The 24,597-nt window shown below is 41.9% G+C and overlaps 1 protein-coding gene across 4 annotated transcripts in view; it reads right to left on the bottom strand.

Annotated features, from left to right (window-relative positions):
* Positions 1-8,468: 8,468 nt before the first annotated feature.
* The window catches only part of LOC139022044 (protein adenylyltransferase SelO-like), a 46,088-nt gene continuing 29,959 nt past the window's right edge, over positions 8,469-24,597 (bottom strand). For 2 of the 4 annotated variants that reach the window (XM_070433052.1, XM_070433078.1), the window contains 8 exons: positions 23,153-23,197; positions 22,963-23,044; positions 22,770-22,862; positions 18,003-18,082; positions 17,202-17,245; positions 13,144-13,223; positions 12,943-13,008; positions 8,469-8,738 (listed from right to left, as the gene is read on the bottom strand). In XM_070433052.1, the coding sequence (XP_070289153.1) occupies positions 8,616-8,738; positions 12,943-13,008; positions 13,144-13,223; positions 17,202-17,245; positions 18,003-18,082; positions 22,770-22,862; positions 22,963-23,044; positions 23,153-23,197 (613 nt within the window). In that variant the 3' untranslated portion in view covers positions 8,469-8,615. The other 2 variants (XM_070433060.1, XM_070433070.1) reach the window with 2 other exon arrangements.

The raw sequence follows: 24,597 nt of genomic DNA, 5'->3' as shown, positions 1-24,597 counted from the left end.
TCTAATAATTTCTGCCTTTTAATTGGTATGTTTACAACATTGCTGTTTAAATTGATTACTGACATCATTGGATTAACATCTACCATATTTGGTACTGTTTTCTACTAGTTGCCCTTATTCTTTGTTCCTATATTTGTCTTCCACTCTTTTTCTGCCTTTTGTGTTTTAAGTGAGCATTTTATATTAATTTAATTTATAAGGGTCTCCCTTATACCCTGATCCTGGAACTGGTCATAGAGTGCACCCTTCACTCAGGGAGAAATGCAATTCTGAAGGGCCAGTTCTTGGGCTCACAGACAATGTGCTCAACAACCTGACACCAAGGGCAAAGAGGTGCATTATGGGAGTCTAAGGGGAGGCAACCAGTCTCCATAGTTGTTTTTCTGTCTGAAATGCCCACTGCCTGACAACCACAGTACACTCCCGTGCTATGTGTCCTTGCTCAGGTCTCTTGGTTCAGCCACAGCTCATACTCCTCACTCCTGCTGGAGTGCCCACCTAGTCCCTTTGCTACTCCTAGCTGAGAGAGTGTCAGCCACCACAAGATTCCTCCCCTCTCCAGCAAAGCCCTGCTTGCTGGAAGCTACCCATTGTCTACACTATCATGAAAGTGCAGCAGGGAACACAGAAGGCTGATGGACCTTGGGCTTTAGCAGGGGCTAAAAGTTATGCACCAATTGTTCTGTCGAGACAATTGTGGCTCTAGGCAATCCCCTAACCTGATAATCTTTTACTGCTTACCAAAACTTACCTTTGATATGAGTGTTTGCTTTGCTAAAGGGCAAATGTGTATTCTAGTAAATAAAAAGCTGTGGGTCCAGAGATTCGAGGAACCTCTTCACTAGAGAGTAAGGTCTTCACCTGGCTCTCCCCATGCCTTCTAAATTTATATTTCTTGTCTAGTGTATCCATTTATGCGCAGCCCCTTCTCCAGATCCTGAATCCTTGCTGCAAAAGGTTGTGGCACCTGCTGTGAGCTCCCAGCTGCCAGGCTGCATCCTTGGCTGTATCATCCACTCTTCTTTTTGGCCTTCCCGTTTTGCTCCATTTACCCACCTTTAGATGTTTCAATGTGTGGCTCTCTCCAGTGTATTTTTGTGCTGAGCAGGGTAATCCTTTGTTGAGTTATAACTGTTCAAATTGTTAAAACTTCAAGGTGAGAGGCCAAGAGGATCTCATACTGCCATTCCTGACATTACCTGCCAAAGAGCTAAGCATTTTATATGATTCTATTTTCTTTACTTTTTTAGCACATGAATTATACTTCTTTCTTTACATTGCTAGTAATTTATTTCAGGGATAAGGTAAGAAATATAAAGGATGAACCTGAAACATTGTACACAGCAGAAAACAAGGAAGTTATCAAAAACTTTTAGGATTATGTCCAAAGGAGCCAATATGAATAAAATCTCACTGACCAAACATGGGAAACTTTCTACACCAGTAAAGATAATAAATGCAATTGTATAAAACATAAAATATGCTTAAATTCAAGAGTTGATACTGACACTAACATGCTTGGGAACCCACTCATTAGTTTGCCTTTCTGTATCTCAGGATAACCAAATAACTAATGATAGAAAGTTTTCCTTTTTAGAAGGATTCCTAATAAATGAGTGATAGGATTAGATTGTTATCATCAACAACCTTATTGAATCAGTGGGTCAAGGTGATTAATTGTCAATGGTACTGATATTACAAAAAGAGACCTGGTGGAAGTACATAACATTTTGCTTCCTGATAGCAAGTATTTCTATCAAATAAGAATCTGAATCAAGCTCTAGATTTATAGAAATACTAGGGGCCCAGTGCACAAATTCGTGCACCTTGAAAGGAATTGTGGGTTGCTAGGCTGTAGTGGGTACAGGGGTGGGTCTCGACCCATCCTCCGTGCCCCCACCTGGCCGATCCCACCGTGGCCCCTGGTCCCCTCTCTGCCAGCAGCCCTGCTCCCACTGCTGCCACTGCTCCCAGACACTGACGGTGTGGAGTGATTGGGGCCGGCATCAGCAGCGGGGAATGAGTGGAGCCAGCACTGTCAGTGGGTGTGAGCAGCAGCTGGTGCTCCAATCACCCCTCAGGAGCAGGGGGAGGTGGAGAAGCCCTCAGGGGCAATTGGGGCCAGCAGCTGCCACTCGCACTCGCTGATGGTGCCAAGTGATCAGGGCCGGCACCAGGCACCAGCAGAGGGTGTGAGCGGGGCTGGCACTGGCAGCAGCTATGAGCGCCGGGCGGAACCATGGCGTTCGGGAGCAAAGAATTTTCAGTAACCACTAGAGGCTCACCCAGATGACAGCAATCAGCACCCCACCTTGGTCTGGTGCCCCCACTCACCTGCTCCACCATCCTGCCACAGCTGACGCCCGCCATATTCCACATGTGTCCCCTGGTGGTCAGCACACATCATAGCGAACCAGTTATTTGGTTGTTCCACCATTTGGTCTATTTGCATATTAGGGTTTTATATATATAGATAAAGGACACAGCAACATGTTAATACCACAGAGATGCAATCAGCAAAATACAGACTGGGAAACACTACAGAATAAATTATCTGGTTTCTTGAAAACTAAACAAAAAATTGCAAGAAAAAAAGATATGGCCAGATTTTAAAAACACACACAAAAAAACTTAGGAGTACTTATCTGGGTAGCTCAGTTGATTAGAGCATTGTCCTGAAAAGCTAAGGCTGCAGCTCTGAACCCCAGTCAGGGCATGTAAAAGAATCATCAATGAATGCACAAATAAATGGAACAACAAATCAATGTTTCTTTCTGTCTCTCCTTCTCTCTCCCTTCCTCTTTCTCTCTAAAATCAATTTAAAAATTTAAAATAAACTTAAGAAGTTTTATTATCTAATTTTAATGTGCAGTCCCTATGTGTATCCCAATTCAAATAAACAATTACAAAATAACTAGTGGCCTGGTGCGCAAATTCGTGCACATTGAAAGGAAAGTGATTAAAAGAAATATTTTAATATCACTATTTGCCCTTTCTCTATAGAAGTGTCAACCAAATTCATGGTCAACAATGACAGATGAAAACACACATGTGCAATTTGTGCCAGTGAGAGCTTTATATGTATCACGTATGCGTGAGTCAACTTAGCCTTTTATAGATATAGAATAAACTTGATTAGACCTGCTTTCTGATTTAGCTAAACTTTTTCCAGCCCAGTGAAGCACCCCAACTTCTCTTTCAGGTAATTGTCAGCAACACAGCAATAAATATCAACATGAAGCATATTATTATTGTAGATCACACAGGGAGAACAAAGGGTAAAATATTTAACTGTAGCAGTGTTTGACTATATTTTGCGCAGTGAGAAAACCTGAAGTCATTTTCAAGGTCCACCATTTCTTACTTCTTTTCAGTCGGGTCAAGTTTCTAAGTTTTCTAAATCTCCATTTTTCCGGCTAATGAAAAGAAAATAGTATTCCACCAAGTCTTCTATCTACCTACTCCAGGACTTCTGTGAGGATCAAATGAGATGAGGCATGGGAAAACACTTCAGACATTTGTTTAAAATTCAAAATGTTTCCACCTGGCTATAAAGCAAGTTGGGCTAAAGAAACTCCAAGGAGGCTAGTCGCTAGGGAGAGGAAGTGGGTGTTGCTACATGATGTCATTACCCAGATGGACACTTAGCATTATTAGCCTTTTATATATAAAGATAATGCCGATAACATAAAATAATGGGAAAAATTTGAAAATTGGCTATTTGGTTTCATGCATTAGGGAGTTAGTTGTTAATTCTCTTAAGATGATAATGGTATCATGGGTATGTGTTTAAATTAATGTTTGGAGATGCATACAGAAATATCTATAAACTAAATGAAACAATGTCTGGGAAATTCTTTTTTTAAAATATATTTTATTGATTTTTTACAGAGAGGAAGGGAGAGGATAGTTAGAAACATCAATGAGAGAGAAACATCGATCAGCTGCCTCCTGCACACCCCCTACTGGGGATGTGCCCACAACCAAGGTACATGCCCTTGACCGGAATCGAACCTGGGACCCTTCAGTCTGCAGACTGACGCTCTATCCACTGAGCCAAACAAGTCAGGGCTGGGAAATTCGTGTGTGTGTGTGTGTGTGTGTGTGTGTGTGTGTTAATCCTTACCTGGGGATTTTTTTTTTCATTGATTTTTAGAAAGCGAATCATCCATGTGAGACCCATCGATTAGTTGCCTCCCACATGTGCCCTCATGGGGGCCGAGGATCAGGCCTGCACCTAAGGTACGTGCCCTTGACTGGAATCAAACCCACCACTCTTCAGTCTGTGGGCTGATGCTCTAATCACTGAGAAAAACCAGCAGGGCTTTAAAATACTTGGAGATACATAAATTATACCTCAATTGAAATAGTAACTAGGAACTTGAGGGAAGTGTGTAGGGGTGTAGATGAAGCAAGATTGGTCATGCATTGATGATTGATAAGCTGGATGAATGGTAAATGAGATTCATTAAACTATGCTCTTTTCTTTAGTTAATGTTTGAGAATGACCATAATAGACAAAACAAAGCTCTAGAGTACAGTGAAATTATTATACTTATTAGATGTGTCCCAAAGTACTGGCTATATAGTATTAGATGAATACTTACAAATTAAAATATTATCAAGATTTCTCAGTTATTGAGGATAACTCGTGATTTACCAAAAACACTTCATTATTCCACTAAAGTTAGTAATTAAAACAAAAATGGCTCTGTGTGCTCTGTTCCTCCAGACGGTAGGCTCTCTTTGCCTGTCCCTCCGGAGGGCAGGCACCACACCCAGCCCAAGCTTTTAATCTATTTTATGTCTGTCTTTCATTATTTCTTCAATCCCGAAAGCGCCTCCTAGATTGCACAAACCGGTTCAAGTCTCCTTCTCCGTGCGGGACGAGGGAAGAAGACAGCCCAGGAAACTGCTTGGTATATTCTGGCACCCAACATGGGGCTCAGCGGGGGGGCAAAGCAAGGAGGTTAGGCATTTCTTTAGGGATCGCCCCAGAGTATTGTGGCCGCCACAGAACGGAAAAGAAAATTTCTCAAATGGGAGAAACCAAGATGGCGGCATAGGTTAACGCCGGAGTTTGCTGCCTCGAACAACCACTTCAAAAATACAATTAAAAGACGGAACGGACATTATCCAGAACCACAAGAATGGCTGAACGGAAGTTCTACAACTAGGAGGAACTGAGAATCAGAGGAGGCGCAGTGCTGAAGTAAAATACTAAGGTGCGGAGTGCGCGCGGCGCGGGCTGGTGGCTGAGGGCGTGGTTGTCTGTTTCAATCCGGAGGGAGCCTCAGACTCAGAGCTCCAGATCCGGGCGAGTCTCTAGGGACCCAGACTCAAATGGGAGAAGCAGGACTGTCTGGCTACGGTCCCTCCGAGGTTTGCAGCTGTTGCTGGGACAGAGAGGCAGAGCCCCTGGGGATGGACTGAGAGCAGCCATAACTGCTCCCTCCTCCGCCCTGTTGATCCCGTGGGACCTGCCCCGCCCAAGCCCTGCACAGAGGCATTTGCCGGATAGCCACAGGCAAAGGCTAGATTAGCACCTCCCTAGAGGACACAAGTTCTTCCACTGCAGACACAGCTGATTATCACAGCCAGTCGGCCTGGAGGTCAAATCCCTCTAGTATTAACTATAACAATCAAGGCTTAACTACAACAAGACTACACACAAAGACCACTAGGGGGTGTACCAAGAAAGTGTAAAAAATGCGGAGACAAAGAAACAGGACAAAACTATCAAGGGAGGATATTGAGTTCAGAACCACACTTTTGAGGTCTCTCAAGAGGCTTCTAGAGTCTGTCGATAAACTTGATGAGATGTACAGGAAATCTAATGAGACCCTCGATGGTGTGATAAAGGACCATCTAGAAAGTAAGCATACACTGACTGAAATAAAGAATATTATACAGACTCCCAACAGCAGACCAGAGGAGCGCAAGAATCAAGTCAAAGATTTGAAATGCGAGGAAGCAAAAAACACCCAACCGGAAAAGCAAAATGAAAAAAGAACCCAAAAATACGAAGATAGTGTAAGGAGCCTCTGGGATAGCTTCAAATGTACCAACATCAGAATTATAGGGGTACCAGAAGATGAGAGAGAGCAAGATATTGAAAACCTATTTGAAGAAATAATGACAGAAAACTTCCCCCACCTGGTGAAAGAAATAGACTTACAGGTCCAGGAAGCGCAGAGAACCCCAAACAAAAGGAATCCAAAGAGGACCACACCAAGACACATCATAATTAAAATGCCAAGAGCAAAAGACAAAGAGAGAATCTTAAAAGCAGCAAGAGAAAGAAACTCAGTTACCTACAAGGGAATACCCATACGACTGTCAGCTGATTTCTCAACAGAAACTTTGCAGGTCAGAAGGGAGTGGCAAGAAATATTCAAAGTGATGAATAGCAAGAACCTACAACCAAGATTACTTTATCCAGCAAAGCTATCATTCAGAATTGAAGGTCAGATAAAGAGCTTCACAGATAAGGAAAAGCTAAAGGAGTTCATCACCACTAAACCAGTATTATATGAAATGCTGAAAGGTATCCTTTAAGAAGAGGAAGAAGAAGAAAAGGGTAAAGATACAAATTATGAACAACAAATATGCATCTATCAACAAATGAATCTAAGAATCAAGTGAATAAATAACCTGATGTACAGAATGAACTGTTGATTATAATAGAATCAGGGACATAGAAAGGGAATGGACTGACTATTCTTGGGGGGAAAAGGGGTGTGGGAGATGCGGGAAGAGACTGGACAAAAATCGTGCACCTATGGATGAGGACAGTGGGTGGGGAGTGAGGGCGGAGGGTGGGGTGGGAGCTGAAAGGAGGGGAGTTATAGGGGGAAAAAAGAGGAACAAATGTAATAATCTGAAGAATAATGATTTAATAAAAAAAATTTTTTAAAGGAAAAAAAAAAGAAAATTTCTTAAACCTTGTGTGGATTCCCACAAGAAATATTAACTTCAACATGGACCCGAGAGAGGAACTGGCCAACTTAAAGAGGAGTCCACACCTGGAGACATGCCTTACAGCTGCAGATAATCAATTGCCCGGCCCACAGATAGCACTGATCCCAAGCATCCCACTGAAGATAAGAAGTGGGAAGAGGATGAAGTGCACAGCAAGGAGCCCAGAAGTGACCAGGAGCCCAGGAACACCTGAGAACATCCTTCTTTCCATGTTAGCAGTAATCTGCTGTACATCTGCAAATGTGGATTAAAGAGTCTTAAAAGGACTCAAACCCTTCAAGAAGCTTTCACTTATCGAGATGTATTAAGGAAAAGTAACAGGGAAGAGTGCCTAGCACATAATTAATTATTGCCTTTACGGTACTAGGACCTCCCTTAAAGCTAAAAACAGACAATGGATTCATGTATGCTAATTCTGTTTTCAGTATTTTTGTCAGCAATATCAAATTTATCATAAAACTAATATCACTTATTAATTCTCAAGCTATTTTGAAGTAAGCCAACCATACTATTAAGATGCAATTATTAAAACAAAAAGGGGGAGACAGATGTTATGTCTCACCTCAAATGCAAACTCAGTCATGATTTTATACTTAAAAATTTTTTGCTTTATATTTTAAAATTTTTTGAATTGCAATGCAGAGGGGTGTACAGCAGCCAAAATGCATCAGGCCTCCTGTACAATAGCCTCCACCAAGTTAGCCTGGTTGAAGAAGGCAAAAACCAGACAAAAATTTTATCAGATGCAATAATAATGTCGGGAAGAGGTTGTGTTTTTTATCTTTCCAGAAGGAACAGCACAGCCAATCTGGATGCCAGAGCGTTACGTGCGTCGCCATGATGGACCCAGAGAAGCTGCTTGCCCCATCGTTCAAGGGACTGAGAGTTGCCCTGATGACAGTGATGCAGATGAAGTTAACTACTAAAGCCGACAGAAGGCAGAATTTACTATCTCAACCATGTTTCTGGCCATGCTGACATTGGTTAGCTGCCAGTCTTCTATAAGACATTGCACAATCAACTCTAAGGACTCTGAGTAAATATACACCAGCAGCAAAAGAGACTTTTCAATCAGTAGCAAGAATATTGACGTAGCTGTAGTTTGATTTCTCTATTATTATTGTGTTTGCATTGATATCAATTTGTTATTAGTTTTTAGTCAAAGCCTTGTTCTTGATGTAAGGTTTTGCTTTTGATTTTAGCTGCAAAAATATTTTTTAAAAGGGGGAGGAGTTAAGGGCCAGTAGAATACACTTGGCTTAATTTACATCAGCTGGATTCAGTGTGAGGGCAAAAGCCCCGCCCTGGAGGCGGGGCCAGTCAAAGACTGGACGCCACCCAGTTTGACTCTCCCGCCCAGTGTTAAGGGGATGGATCTCATGATGTCAAAGGCCCTCCCAGATTGATGTAACTTCCTGTAACTCAAGTATATAATAAAGCAGCTTTGGGGGAGAGGGGGAATGATCACAAAGATGTTACAAAAATTAGGTCCAGTTTATCTAGTTAAGAATATTTTTATATATAATCATTATGAAATTCAGGATTTTCATCAAAATGTAGATAAGAATTTATCAAATTAATTATTCTATGTTAAGTTCAATGACAGAAGTATTCTTTAATTTCTTTTTTCCAAATCAAGATGAGCAGCTAACTCTGAGATCTCTAGCCCAAGCAGGAGTAGGTGAGGAGTAGCCTGCTTTCTCAGCTGCAGAATGCTTCTGAAAAGGATGCTGAAGAACTTGCTGCAGAAGATAGACCTGGTAAACAATTTAAATAGATAAATATAGATTTTCTCAATTAGGATCCTTATTAGTTTTCTAAATTTCTAACAAGGGACATTTTAAATTTGTTTGAAAATGTCTAAACATTTTACATTTTATTAAAACTTCAATTATAGTTGTTACTTAAAATTTCTATTGTTCCACAGAAAGTTCCTTAAGTACTAGTTTTATGTTAAAACAGGAGAGTGAATATGTACAGTGTCATAAAGACTACATATATATCCTGAATATTAAAATTCACAGCAGTTAGAGGATTATAATTTTCTGGAATATTGAAAAAATAAAACAATGTCAACAATTTTCAATCATTACAAATCAAGGGCCTGATTCCTACTTAGACTGCTTCCTCATTTTGCCCCAAGTACTAAGAAATTTTCTGTGGAAAAATAGAAATTTTAAGTAACAAATATTACAATTTTGCCCCATGGTTATAAACTGAGGCATCAAAGAACACACTTCTTTAAACAATAATTCTAGGGGAAATATATATTTTCATCCAGTTATAAAATAATTAAATCATGGAGATGTAATGTACAGTATGGTGGCTATATTTAATACTATATTGCATATTTGAAAGCTGCTGAGAGTAAATTTTAAAAGTCTTCATCCCAAGGAAAAAGAAAGATTTTTGTAACCACGTATTGTGATTGATATTAACTAGACTTATTGTGGTGACCATTTTGCAATATGTACAAATATAGAATCATTATGTTGTACACCTGAAGCTAATATAGCATTATATGTTAACTATATCTCAATTTAAACTATTTTTCCAGTGGTTTTATCACTTTCTTGCATTAAGAAGATGCATAGTTCTGATAGAAAACAGTGGATGATTATAATAAGAAAGTAAAGCCAAGAGATCAAATAGAGTATACTACTATCCTACCAATATTTTAAATAGAAAGACTGCATCGTCATCAATGTTACAGCCCTTCTTCAACTCTCCCCAGGTACTTTCTATACACATTCTTTTATTAAAGTCAGTCTTAAATCTATCTGATCTCACCTACTAGTTTGAAAGCTCCTTGAATCAATTTTTATACTTCTCCACAGCACCTCACATAGAGTGGATTCTCAAGAAATGTTTGAAGCAAGAAGGTAAACACAAGTTGTATATGTAAAGGATTTCATGTAAAAGGTTTATAAAAAATAAACTTTTTTTTTCCTTTCCTGCATGAGAATGTAAACTTTAGTTAACATTCTAGGTCTGTTCCCTGGCAACCTGATGAGGTGAGGTGGTACGTCAACTGTATCACCATACAACATTGCTTTTGACTGAGAAATAGCTTCTGGCTTGGGAGAACTGTAAATCCCCCATAGAATCCCTAGGGCTTTCTTTAGTGTGGTGACTCTCAAGGCAGGTCTCCTGTGGGGACACTGGAAACTACACCTATGGTCCTGACAAGAGATATTGATTTTTTATTTTTTTATTTTTATTGAATTTATTGGGGTGACACTGGTTCACAAAATTATGTTTCAAATGTACAATTCTATAACTTATCATCTGTATATTGTATTGTGTCATTGTCACTCAAAGTCAATTCTTCTTCCATCACCTTTTATCCCCCCTTTACCTTTTTCTACCTCCCCCAACCCCCTTTCCCTCTGGTGATCACCATACTTTGTCTGCGTCTATGAGTTGTTTGTTTGTTTTTTGCTTAATCCCTTCACCCTTATCACCCAGCACCCTACTCCCTTCCCTCTGACAGCTGTTAGTCTGTTCTCTATATCTATGAGTTTGTTTCTATTTTGTTTATTTAGTTCATTAGATTCTACATACAAGTGAAATAATATGGTACTTATCTTTCTCTGACTGGCTTGTTTCACTTGGCATAATACTCTCCAGGTCCATCCATGCTGTTGCAAAGGGTAACATTTCCTTCGTTTTTACAGCCGAGTAATATTCCATTGTGTAAATGTACCACAGCTATTTTTTATCCACTCATCTATTGATAGACACTTGGGCTTCTTCAAATCTTTGCTATCATCAAAGTGCTGCACGAAGGTAGAGAAAAGGGAACCCTTGTGTACCATTGCTGGGAATGAAAATTGGTACAGACACTGGAGAAAGCAGTGTGGAGTTTCCTCAAAAAATTCAAAATGGAACTGTATTATGACCCACTGATTCCACTCTGCGAATATATATGAAGAAAACAGAAATACTAATTTGAAAGAATATTGCACCCCTATGTTCATTGCAGCATTATTTACAACTAGAGACCTGGTGCACAAAATTCGTGCACGGGGGGAGGTCCCCTCAGCCCAGCCTGCTGCACCCTCTCCAATCCAGGACCCCTTGGAGGATGTCTGACTGCCGGTTTAGGCTTGATCCCTGGGAATCAGGCCTAAACCGGCAGTCGGACATCCCTCTCACAATCCAGGACCACTGGCTCCTAACTGCTCACCTGCCTTACTGCCTGATTGCCCCTAACTTCCCCCCACCCCGCTCACCTAGTCACTCCCAATGGCCCTGCCCCCTGCTGGCCTAGTCACCCCTAACTGCCCCCCCACTGGCCTGATCGCTCCCAACTGCACCTCCCACCGGCCTGGTCACCCCTAACTGCCCCCCCCCCCCACCAGCCTGGTCGCCCCTTACTGCCCCCCATGCCAACCTGGTCATCCCCAACTGCCCCCCAGCAGGCCTGGTCACCCCATGCAGCCTGCTGTTCGGTCGTTTGGTCAGCTCTTACTAATCCCCCTGCTGGCCTGGTCACCCCACGATATTAAAGCTAAATAGCCCTAGATTAAAGGCTACCAAAAGTCCATACCAACAGAGCTTAAATTCAAGTCTTGAAAGCTAAGCTGCAGGCAATTTAACTGTCTTCCAAGTAAAGCTGCTCTTTAAAAGAAGAACAAAAAATTTAGACACTTAGCAATTACTGGGAAGAAGCAGGAAAGTGGGAATCAAAATCAGGAAATATAAATAGACTAAAAAAAAATAATGATCTAAAGCAGACAAGAATTTTAGACAGCTATTATAAATATGTTGAGGAACTTAAAGAAAAGCATGAACATAATAAGGAGATAAATAGAAGATATAGAAAAGAGCAAAGTGTGCCCTAGCTGGTTTGGCTCAGTGGATAGAGTGTTGGCCCATGGACTGAAGGGTCCCAGGTTCAATTCCAGTCAAAGGCATATGCCTGGGTTGCTGGCTTGATCCCTAGTGGGGGGCATTCAGGAGGCAGCCAATCAATGGTTCTCTCTCATCATTGATGCTTCTATCTCTCTTTCCCTCTCCCTTTCTCTCTGAAATAAATAAAATATATATAAAATTTAAAAAAAGAAAAGAGCAAAGTGGAACTTCTAGAAATAAAAGATCCTATATAATAAAAGGCTAATATGCAAATTAATTGAAGAGCAGAACAACTGGTCACTATGATGCACACTGGCCACCAGGGGGCAGATACTCAATGCAGGAGCTGCTCCCTGGTGGTCAAAGCACTCCCATTGGGGGAATGCCGCTCAGCCAGAAGCTCTGAGCCTCTCCCGCCTCCATGGCAGCACTTAGGATGTCCAACTGACAGCCCGTGGGGAGTGGGCCTAAGCCATCAGTCGGACATCCCCTGAGGGCTCCCAGACTGCAAGAGGGCAAAGGCTGGGCTGAGGGACCCCCCTCCCAAGTGCACAAATTTTGTGCACCAGGCCACTAGTAGCTAATATTTGAAAACAGCCCAAGTGCCCATCAGTAGATGAGTGGATAAAAAAGCTGTGGGGCATTTACACAATAAAATATTGGCCATTACCACCTGCTTGCTGGCCCCGTCCCCCGCCACCAGATGCCATGTGTGGGGTGACCGGCGGTCGGGGGCCTTGGCCTAGCACCACCCGTGTTTGTCGCCACCCACCCCAGGTTCCCTGTTCGCCATCGGGCAATCAGAGCCTGCCCGCCAGGGCGAAAAACCAAGAGGTTGGCCGTTCCTGCCCACTTGCTGGCCCACAATGAAAAGATGGATCTCTTGCCTCTTGCAAAAGCATGGATGAACCTGGAGACTATTATGCTAGGTGAAATAGCTAATCTGAGAATAACAAATATCACATGATCTCACTTATTTGTGGAATCTAATGAATATAACTAATTGACCAACAAAATAAAACTCGAAGCATGTAGGCATGGAACAGACTGACATACCTCCATGTGGGGGTGGGGCAATGAAGAGAGATAAACCAAAGAACTTACATACTTATATGCATAGCTCATGGACACAAACAATAGGGTGATGAAGACCTGGGTGGTAGGCAGGGCCTGGGCAGAGGGAGATTAAAGGGGTGTGGGGGGCAGAGGAATGGGAGATATCTGTAATATTGTCAACAATAAAAAATTTAAATGTGACATAGTTAAAATTAATAAAAATATATGCAGAAAAGTCAACCACCTTACCTCTGAAAAATCATTCCTTTCTGCTTTTTGCACTGCAGACTCTGCCATCCAGTTCTTCAGCACGTATCTAGGATTAATAGCTTAAACAAAAGGGGAAAGCACTTATTGGAACCATAAATTACTAGGTCAACACAGATTGTATGAAATTACAGCTGAAATTAGATAATATTCAATAACTTTGCTGGAAGACTCTAATGAGAAAAATTACCAGCATTAGTCAATTTTGGCTGTTTATAAATAACTAGAGGCCCAGTGCATGAAATTCGTGCACAGGTACGGTCCCTAGGCCTGGCCTGCAATCAGGGCCATCTTCCCCAGTTGCTGGCAGCCAGCCCTGCCCCCTGCCACCACCCACCCCTAGTTTCCCATTCATCATCGGGCAATTGGAGCCTGCCGGCTAGGGGAAGGAACCAAGAGGTTGGCCGTTCCCACCTGCTTGGTGGCCCCGTCCCCCGCCACCAGACGCCATATGTGGGGTGATCGGTGGGGCGGGGGCCTTGGCCTAGCACCACCCATGTTTGTCGCCACCCACCCCAGGTTCCCTGTTCACCATCGGGCAATCAGAGCCTGCTGGCCAGGGGGGAAAGCCAGGAGGTTGGCCGTTCCTGCCCACTTGCTGGCCCCATCCCCTGCCACCGGTTGCCCTCTGTTTGTGGGGTGACTGGCGGGGCGGGGGCCTTGGCCTGGTGCTGCCCACGTCCACCACCACCCACCCCTGGCTCCCCATTCCCCATCAAACTATCAGAGCCTGCCCGGCCGGGGGAAGGGACTGAGAGGTTGGTCGGCAGGCCCCGATCAGGCAATCGGGATCAGGGCCTGGGGGCTGGGGGCAGCTCCTGTGTTGAGCATCTGCCCCCTGGTGGTCAGTACATGTCATAGCGACCGGTCATTCTGCCTTTCGGTCGATTTGCATATTACCCTTTTATTATATAGGACTAGAAGCCCGGTGCACAAAAATTTGTGTACTGGCGGAGGGGGGGTCTCTCAGACCAACCTGTGCCCTCTCTCAGTCTGGGACCCCTCGGGAGATAACCACCTGCTGGCTTAGGCCCGCTCCCCTGGTGGCAGATGGCACGCCTGATCCCGAGGTGCCTGCCCCGTCTCCCCCGGGCCACACATGGCAGGCCCGGATCCTGCACTGGGGCGGGCGGTGCAGCGGAATCTGCCTGCAGTATGCAAATTTAATGGCCATCTTTGTTGGGTTAATTTGCATACTCTTCTGATTGGCTGATAAGCATAGTGAAGGTACAATCAATTAGCATCTTTGTCTTTTATTCGTGTCGATGTGCAATATTTTTTACCTAATGGTACAGAAAAGACTTTCTGAGCATTATGAGCAACATGTTTTCTTTCCAGTGTTTCAGCATTAAGTTGCCTACTTCACTATGTTCAGTTTGCTAAGCATTTCATAAAGCATGGAGAAAGTAGTGAGTTCACCTGAATTAGGCCCTTTATTCTACATGGAGAGGGGGAAAGTTGCTGCTTTTAACATCTTCAATCACAGAATTAAGGTCTGACTCAGGAGGACTGCTTAGTGCTGATGCTGCCAAGAGCATACAGAAAGGGTTACCGGCAGGCAAAATTCTTTATACATTGATTTTTTTTATAATAACCATGCATTTTAAAATATTAAAATGCATTATAACAATGGTACATGCAGAAAAATTCCAGAAACTGTCTTTATTTGAGATGAGTCCTTTCCAAAATAATTCATCAACTGGGTGATATAAGGGAAGTTCTAGAGGCCTGCAGAAATTACCATTCTAGTAGAGTAGAATAAAAGAGAAATTTTCTATGGAGTTAATTTATCCATAAAAAAACATATATGTATTTTTTAAATATATTTTTATTGATTTCAGAGAGGAAGGGAGAGGGAGAGATAGAAACATCAATGATGAGAGAGAATCATTGATCAGCTGCCTACTGCATGCCCCCTACTGTGGATCGAGCCTGCAATGAGGCATGTGCCCTTGACCAGAATCAAACTTGAGACCCTTCAGTCTGCAGGCAGGCATTCTATCCACTGAGCCAAACCAGCTAGGGCTATATAAATTTTTTTAAAGTAAATAGTAATTATCTTTGGGAATACAGGGATCTTTTTTATTCTTTTTACAAGTCGGCATTTTTCAAATTTTAAAGAGTTCTTAGACAACTACTTTAAAATAAAAACCCCTGTACACAAAATATAGATAGGCCATCTTTAAACAAAAAGAAAACTACATGCAATAAAAATTGTGGAAGCACTCAGCCTAGGCAGAGGGAGAGTGGAGTCATCCAGTTAAAAGTTTGACATATTTGTCATTTGTTAGAAACCCGCCAACAAAATACTGTTAAAATACATTGGGAATTGCAGCTATAAATAGAACTTGCCTAGGAGCAATTCTCCTAGGAAAGGGACCCAGAGGCAGAGGTTCCACCATTCCCCACATCTTCATCCTCCTCCTCTCCACAGGAAATTGAGGAAGCTCCCAGGGCAGGCATTTGGGTCAGGAGCCGGCATGGGGCAGAGGGCCTGGGGAAGTTGGCATCGAGCAGTGACCTTGGTTGAGTCTCAGTATATGAAGAGTGCCTTCCCTCCCCACCCATGGTCCCAATGTCCTGGCCTGGCTTTTTTCCCTAAGAATGTGTCCATTCCATGACCTTCCCTTTTCCTCCTCTCTCACCTCTACAGCATTCTCACTCATCCCAGCCTCCAGGCAACCTGCACTAAAGTAAAAAGCAAGTTGAAAGCCCCCTTTCCCCATATCCACCAGTCCCAGCTCCTCTCTCTCTTCCCCCAACAGTCCCCAAATAAAGCCCATGTCATGGGGGATGGGAGGATAAAACATGCAGAATCCCAAAGTACAAAGATAGTGTAAGGAGCCTCTGGGACAGCTTTAAGCATACCATTATTTGCATTATGGGGTGCCAAGAGGAGAAGAGAGAGAGCAAGATATTGAAAATCTATTTGAATAAATAATGACAGAAAACTTCCCCTATGTAGTGAAAGAAATAGACTTACAAGTCTAGGAAACACAGGGAGTCCCAAACAAGAAGAACCCAAGGAGGCCCACACCAAGACACATCATAATTAAAATGCCAAAGTTAAACAAAGAGAGAATCTTAAAAGCAGCAAGAGAAAAGCAGTGAAGAAGAAAAAGATAAAAAATATGAACAATATAATGACAATAAATGCGTATCTATCAAAAACTGAATCTAAAAATCAAACAATCAAATAAGGAATCTAAGGAACAAAATAAACTAATGAATAAAACAGAACCAGAGGCATGGAAAGAACAGACTGAAGAATTTCAGAGGGAAGAGGGGGAGGGGGTTGGAAAGAGATTAACCAAAGAATTTATATGCATAAATGCATTACCTAGAGACACAGACAATAGGGTGGTGAAGGCCTAGGGCAGGGTGGGAACCTGGTAGAGGGGGGCAATGGGGAGACAAAAGGGGGATATCTGTAATACTCTCAACAATAAAGATTTTTTTTAAGTGGCAAGATGTGATTTATCTGCCAGATTCCAAAACTCATGTTCTTTCCACCATAACTCAAGCCATTTTCCTATCTCTCCACCATCTTTTAAGACTATATTACTTTAAGACCAGTATGCACACTTACTAAAAACAGAGCTTTCATCCTCTGAGTTAAAAATTATACACTAGAGCCCTGACCGGTTTGGCTCAGTGAACAGAGCGTCGGGCCATGGACTGAAAAGTCCCAGGTTCGATTCCCAGTCAGGGCACATACCTGAGTTGCAGGCTTGATCCCCAGTAGGGGGTGTGCAGGAGGCAGCTGATCAATGTTTCTCTCTCATCGATGTTTCTAACTCTCTATCCCTTTCCCTTCCTCTCTGTAAAAAATCAGCAAAAATATTTTTTTTTTCAAAATCACCCACTAGAATTAGAAAGTTCATATATGATACTTCAACTCAACTAAAATTTACTCATCTAGAATTCTTCTAGTTTTAAAAAAAACAAACTCAGTTCCCTCACGTAATTACTTCTGGTTTTTAAAATGTTGCTTTTATGTGATTATTTAAAGTTTTTAAAACATCAAAATGATTACTTACTCATCATTCTTTTTCTTCTTTCAATATCCGAATCATTCATGTTACTAAAAATAAATAAAACAAAAGACAAAATTATCTACCATCTTCCCAAACTATATCTTTTTTCCCAAAAGGGTAGGAATTATTTCATAAGACAAACATCGAAAAAAAAAATTTAATCACATTGAATCAGTATCTAAAAGGAATACAGAAAATACTGAGTTGATTAAATATGTAAAATACTACCTTGTTTAGTTATTTTAGATAATATCAAACCTTTTACTTTTACAAGTTAAAAATATTTTTGTGTAAAAATTGACTGAAACTTTTTCTTACCTTAAACAGTTTTCTGAAAATATTTTACCTTTTTCTTGATTACTCAGGGTAATCTTTATAAACAGCTCTCAGTGGCCATTAAACTGTGACGGGCTATTTGCTCCTGTGTGTCCTGTGGTTTTCCTTCAGTTGCCTCTACCTATACTCTTTTACTCTTTCCTGTTTGTTGCTTCTAATTCATTTGAGTTACAAAACAAATAACTTCTTACAAGTGTACAAGATGTACCAATAAGTAAACACTGGATAAAAGCCCAAGGAGCTCTCCTGCTACAGGGCTTGGGAAGCCTGGGGAGCTGTGTATTAGAGAGCTGAGGTGAACAGATAAGTGCGCTCCCCATGGGTGAAGTGCTATTACAGACGCCTCAACCAGTGCAAAGTACCCAGAAGTAAAAAGGAAATGGTAAAAAACGGAAAGGGAGGGATCCGATGGATTGACTATGCTAAAGTAATAGGTCACATGCTTTTTTGTAAATTAGATTAACTTACCTCTTCAGTCTCAAAAGGTACTGGGACACCCAGGCAGGAAAGAGTTCATGTTTTGAAATCATCTTCAGTGCCCAAAATTGCTAAATGAAAATATAGTAATAGACTGCTTAATCTATTAATGTTTGTTCAGTTTATTTTAACTGTGTTTCTTTTAATTACATTCTCATACTATCCATATTTTTTCAAGTATACTATTTCAAGTAGAAGTAGTACTAAAAAGGAATAATATTTCATAGACATCCATGTAATGGCATGGTTTAAGAGAAATGAAAAATATACAAAGTTCTTACCGGTAGAGATTATATACACATGAATACTTGTATTACCAAGTTTTCCTTTAAATATGGAACTCCCTTAAAATTACTTTCAATAACTGAATCTGCAACTGCATTTTATTTAGTCATCTATTAATTCATTTAACAAATACTTATACAACATCAACTATTGTTAGGAATTTTATTAGGTGGGAAGGATATAAAAATTAATAAGACATGTCCCACCCTGGCCAGTGTAGCTCAGTGATTAGAGCATCAGCCCGCGAAACAAAGGTTTGTTCTTGGTCAAGGGCATGCACCTGGGTTGCAGGTTTGCTCCCTGCCCTTGGTTGAGGTGGTTGCGGGAGGCAACCAGTCAATGTGTCTCTCACATTGAGGTCTTTCTCTGTCTCTGTGTCTCTCTCTTCTCTCTCTCTCTCTTTCTCTCCATTCCTTCTCTCCCTCCCTTCCACTCTCTAAAAAGCAATGGAAAAAATATCCTCTGGCAAAGATTAACAAAAACAAAAGACATGGTCCCTGTATTTAAGGAAAGTGTGTAAAGAAATATTCAATTCCATTTTAGAAATATACATATTTATAAGTATATACTAGAGGCCTGGTGCATGAAATTCGTGCATGGGGGGGGGGGGGTGTCCCTCAGCCCAGTCTGCACCCTCTCCAATCTGGGACATCCCTCTCACAATCCAGGACTGCTGGCTCCCAACTGCTTGCCTGCCTGCCTGTCTGTCCCTAACCGCTTCTGCCTGCCAGCCTGATCACCCCCTAACCACTCCCCTGCCAGCCTGATCAAAGCCTAACTGCTCCCCTGCTGGCCCGATTGCCCCTAACTGCCCTCCCCTGCAGGCCTGGGTCCCCCCCAATTGCCCTCCCCTGCAGGCTTGATCACCCACAACTACCCTCCCCTGCTGGCCTGATCACCCACAACTGCCCTCCCCTGCCGGCCATCTTGCGTCCACATGGGGCGGCCATCTCTGACCACATGGGGGCGGCTATCCTGTGTGTTGGAGTGATGGTCAATTTGCATATTACCTCTTTATTATATAGGATGAGTGCTATAGAAATCTATACATATAAAAGCTTAATATGCAAATTGTCCCCGCGAGTTCGACCAGGAGACTGATCGCTTACTATGATGTGCAATGACCACCAGGAGGCGGTGCGGAACTAAGGAAGGCCCTGGCTGACAGCCAGCAGCCAGGGAAGGGAGGCCCCGGCCAGCAACCGAAAGGCCCCAATCAGCCCTGATCATCAGCCAGGCCTAGGAACCCTACCCGTGCACAAATTTTGTTCACCGGGCCTCTAGTACCTATACTAATAAAAGAGTAATATGCTAATTAGACCGGGAGACCTTCCGGACAAAGCCGGGGGCTTGGCTGGCCTGCAAACCACCCCAGGCCCCTCACCCAGGCCGGCCCCATCCCAGCAGGAACCCCTACCCCGATGGAGGCATAGATGGCCTGCAAACGACCTTCAGCCCCTTGCTCAGGCTGGCCCCACCCCCAACAAAGAACCCCCCAGCCCGATGGGAGCATGGCCGGCCTGCAAACGGTCCCAGCCCCTCGCTCAGGTCGGCACTGCCCCCAGTGGGGACTCCCACCCTGATGGGGGCATGGCCGGCCTGAAAACTGCCCCAGGCCCCTCGCCCAGGCCAGCCCCAACCCCCAAGGGGACCCCACCCTGATCCTGGACCCCCTTCAGGGCAGACCAGCCGGCCCCCACCCATGCACCAGGCCTCTATCTATACTAATGAAAGGGTAATATGCTAATTAGATCAGACATCCTTCCACACAAAGCCATGGTGGCGGGGCCAAGGCAGAGGCAGTTAGGGGCCAACAGGGGAGAGCAGTTAGGGCATTCAGACCGGCAGAGGAGAGCAGTTAGGGAAATCAGGCCGGCAGGGGAGAGCAGTTAGGGCGATCAGGCCGGCAGGCAGGCGAGCAGTTACAAGCCAGCGGTCCTGGATTTCAAGAGGGATCCCGGATTAGAGAGGGTGCAGGCTGGGCTGAGGGACACCCCCCCCTTCCTGTGCATAAATTTTGTGCACCGGGCCTCTAGTGGATATATATAAAGGATAAGGGAACACAAAAGAATGAGCAATTAGCTCTACCTAAAAGTCAGGGGGTTGAGAAGGTTTCATATTCAAAAGACAGAAATTAACTATTTAAATGATTAAAAGTGTAATGAGCTCTTCACAATTAAATTTTCCCAACTCTTAGTAATTTAACTATTGATATCTGTCAAAGACTTGAAGAAGTCACTTTAACATTACTTTGTCTCAGTTTTCTACACATTAAATGATAATTAGTTCTGATAGATTCATCATTAATAATTTTTTCAATTATATCAAAGATTCTTATTGGTTAACATTTTTCTATATTTCCCACTGAATAGGTAGACATTTTTTAATTGAAATCATTCCCTGAAATGTAATTTAAGGCTGTCCATGCCCATGAGAAAAATATTTTTTCTTATAATTACTATGGTCCATACCTATCTTTACAATAACACGTACTATGCTTCTTTTTCAAAGAACACTAGTTTAACTCTCATTTCCGACACTGACGGCTATTTTTGTTTGAAAATAGTTGTAAATAAGTGGTAAGAGCTGAATGAAGCCTCTGGTAGTATAGTTTCGATCATGGCACCCTTCCCTTTAAACTCCATGTGGAGATCACGCTGAAAAAACAGAAGTCTGAAATCTCTACTGCTAGACAACATTATTGAGCACCAATGAGGTAGGCATTATTACTAATTCTATCTTACAGATGAAACAAGTGAGGGTTAGAGAAACAGTAATGTGTACAAGCTCACACAGCCTGTCAAAAGGGAACCCCGGATTTGAAGCACCTAATCTGCTGCCAGGGCCAGCTCTCTCCAGTCACCACAGAACACTTCCCCCTAAACATACGCATGAAAACGACTGTGGAAACTCCACAAACTCCACAGGACTCTAATTCCAAGCCTTATGACTTAGCCCAAGATACCTTTCCTTTGGTGACTGCCTGGATCAAGGACTGAGGAAAGAGCTGGCCCATCCTTTTTTTAAATGAGAAAGAGCTTGGGAATTACTAGGAGCATGAACTCTGGGGAAAGCTGCCTGTGTTTGAATCCAGCCAGCCTTTCACTAGCTGTGTGACCTGGCGCTAGTTACCTAATCTCTCTATGCCTCCATTTCTTTATCAGTAAAATAGATATCACAATGGTATTACCTTAAATGTTATGTCACAGATTTTATATATAAAATGGTTAGAATAGTGTCTAAAACATAATAAGGACTCAAATGTTAGCTATTACTGTCACTATATTATTAATAAATTTTTATTATTTTGTAAAACATTTACTATAATGTCTATCCCAGAATAAACTGTCAACAACAGGGAGTTCTCAATAAGTACGTGTTGCATGAGTGCATAAATGAGGCTCAATATCTTCTGAATTATAAAAAGATAACATTATAGAGAATGTCATGAAAGATGATGAAGAAATTAAAATTGAAAAAAATAAGACTAGGTTTTAATCTCAACAATGATAAAAACAATAACTGCAATATATACGACTGAGACCTTAAAAATAGATCTATGTTTCTAAAAATATATAGTAAATAGAAATCTTCTGGCAATACCCATATTATTCCATAAACAATATATTCAATATATTATAATTGAAATGAAAAGGCAACATATACGCTTTTGTTAATCCTCACTTGATATTTTTCCATTGTTTTTTTTTTTTTTTTAGAGAGTGGAGAGACACATCAATTGGTTGCCTCCCACATGTGCCCCAACCAAGTACATGCCCTTGACTGGAATCAAACCAAGGACCCTTCAGTCCGCCGGCCAAAGCTCTATTTATTGACCCAAACCGGCTAGGGCGGCAACATATATTTTTAAAAGTGAATTAAGTGCAGCCACTTTGGAAACAGTTTAAAATTTAAAATTTAAACAAATTTACTGAACCATCCAGCAATTCCACTCCTAGAATATACATGAGGGAAATGAAACATGTGTTCACACAAAAACTTGTACACAAATGTTCAGAACAGTGTTTATTCACAATATCCAAAGATGGAAATGACCCTAATGGATCAGTAAAATGTGGTATGTCTATACAACGAAATAAAGAGGCAAGAACTACTGATACAGGTTACAACATGAATGAGCCTCAAAATATGCAAAGTGAAGAAGCCAGATGCAAAAGACCACATATTGCATGATTCCATTTATAGGAAATGTCTAGAAAATGAAAACCCTGAGACATAGAAAATCAATCAGTAGTTGCTGGGAGCTGGGCGTAGAAGCAGAGACTGAGTGCAAAAGGGCACAAAGGACCCAGGTGTGTTGGAATTGTTCCAAAATTGCATTGTGATAACTTCACAAATGTGTAAATTAGTTAAAAATCACTGAATTGTATACTTAAGGTGAGTGAAATTTTATGGAATATAAATTATACCTCAATAACCCAGTTAAAAAAGCCAAATGTCACTAATGAATACCTGAGGAATGTTGAGCTCCTGTAACTGGCTTTGAGTAATCTCACTGAGCTGCCGAAATGTCATTGTAAAATCAGCTTCTGTGTTTTCCATGAGCTAATGAAAATAAGTATATTTATCAATCTCAGTTCTTTGAGAAGATGCTAATTAATAATTCAAATGTTAATCAGAAAAAGGGATTAAATGATAAACTCACATGTAAGAGAAATGCAATTAAATCATCATCACCCTTCCTTTCTCCAAGTAGTCCCAATTTGGCTTTGAACAATTCTCTAAATCTAAAAGAAGAAATGTCAATTTAATATGTTATTAAAATTCTCACTATTTTAAGACTTGTCCTCAAACCAACCAGGATGCTTTAACATCTGCATTCAAAAAGGACAAACCTTGTGTAATAGAGATCAGGATACCCCTCAAGAATCTGAGCGGCACTATAGGAAGAAAAAAAGAACAGTTAAACCTTTTTTAAAATATGTTTTCTATTGATTTCAGAGAGGAAAGGAGAGGGAGAGAGAGATTGAAACATCAATGATGAGAGAGAATCACTGATTGGCTGCCTCCTGCATGCCCCCCATTGGGGATGTGCCCTTGACTGGAATCAAACCCAGGACCCTTATAGTCGACAGGCCGAGGCTCTATCCACTGAGCCAAAGCAGCCAGGGCTAAAATTAGCATTCCTGAATTACATTTTACAAGAACAAAGCGAACCTTCTCAAGTATTAAATAACATTAGATTATGTGCTGATTTCTTGTTTAGTGATTTAATTATATATCATATTAGAGGAGGGTGGGGGGGCCCTCAGCTCAGCCTGCATCCTCTCGCAATCTGGGACCTCGGCTCCTAACTGCTCGCCTGCCTGCTTGCCTGATCACCCCTAACCATTCTGCCTGCCTGATCGCCCCTAAGTACTCATCTGCCTGCCTGATGACCCCTAACCACTCGTCTGTCTGCCTGATTGCCCCTAACCACTCTTCCTGCCTGCCTGATGCCCCTAACTGCTTGTCTGCCTGTCTTATCACCCCTAACCATTCTGCTTGCCTGCCTGATCACCCCTAACCACCTCTGCCTGCCTGCCTGATGCCCGTAACTGCTTGCCTGCCTGCCCGATCGCCCCTAACTGCTTGCCTGCCTGCTTGATCACCCCTAACTGCCTCTGCCTTAGCCCCCGCCACTACGGCTTCATCAGGAATGATGTCCAGAAGGTTTGGCTGTCAGTCTAATTACACTTTTATTATTATAGATCACAGAGAAAATTATCAATACAAATTTATTGTCTGAAAGATTTGGATACAGTACAAATCATACCATATCATTCCTGAAATACTACTTTATATAATTATATTACAGGATAAATGTTGATATAAATGTGTGTGTTTGGTATATTTTTTAAATCATCTTAGACCAAAAATAACTCATTAGCAGTAACTCACCCAACACAATGTTTTACTTGTCTGAAAGTATGAACATATAGTGAAATCTTTCATAAAAATATAAAAATTAGATGCCCTAGCCGGCTTGGCTCAGTGGATAGAGCATCAGACTGCGGACCGATGGGTCCCAGGTTCGATTCCGGCCAAGGGCACATGCCTGGGTTGCAGGCTCGATCCCCAGTAGTGGGTGTATAGGAGGCAGCCAATCAATAATTCTCATCATTGATGTTTCTATCTCTCTCTCCTCCCTTCCTCTCTGAAATCAATATATATATATAAATTAGAGTTTTTAACCTTAAGCCCATCTTTAAACAAATAGTTTCTATGTCTTAACATTCTCAAATGCATTTTCAGTTACACAAAAACTCAACACATTCTGAAGCTCTGCTTGATTTACCTT

The sequence above is a fragment of the Myotis yumanensis genome, unplaced genomic scaffold (assembly GCF_028538775.1).
Source record: "Myotis yumanensis isolate MYYU_CA2020_CCGP unplaced genomic scaffold, mMyoYum1.0.hap1 SCAF_1, whole genome shotgun sequence".
NCBI classification, from domain to species: Eukaryota; Metazoa; Chordata; class Mammalia; order Chiroptera; family Vespertilionidae; genus Myotis; species Myotis yumanensis.
The sequence above is the reverse complement of the archived record's forward strand: the minus strand, read 5'-3'. Positions and strand labels throughout refer to the sequence as shown.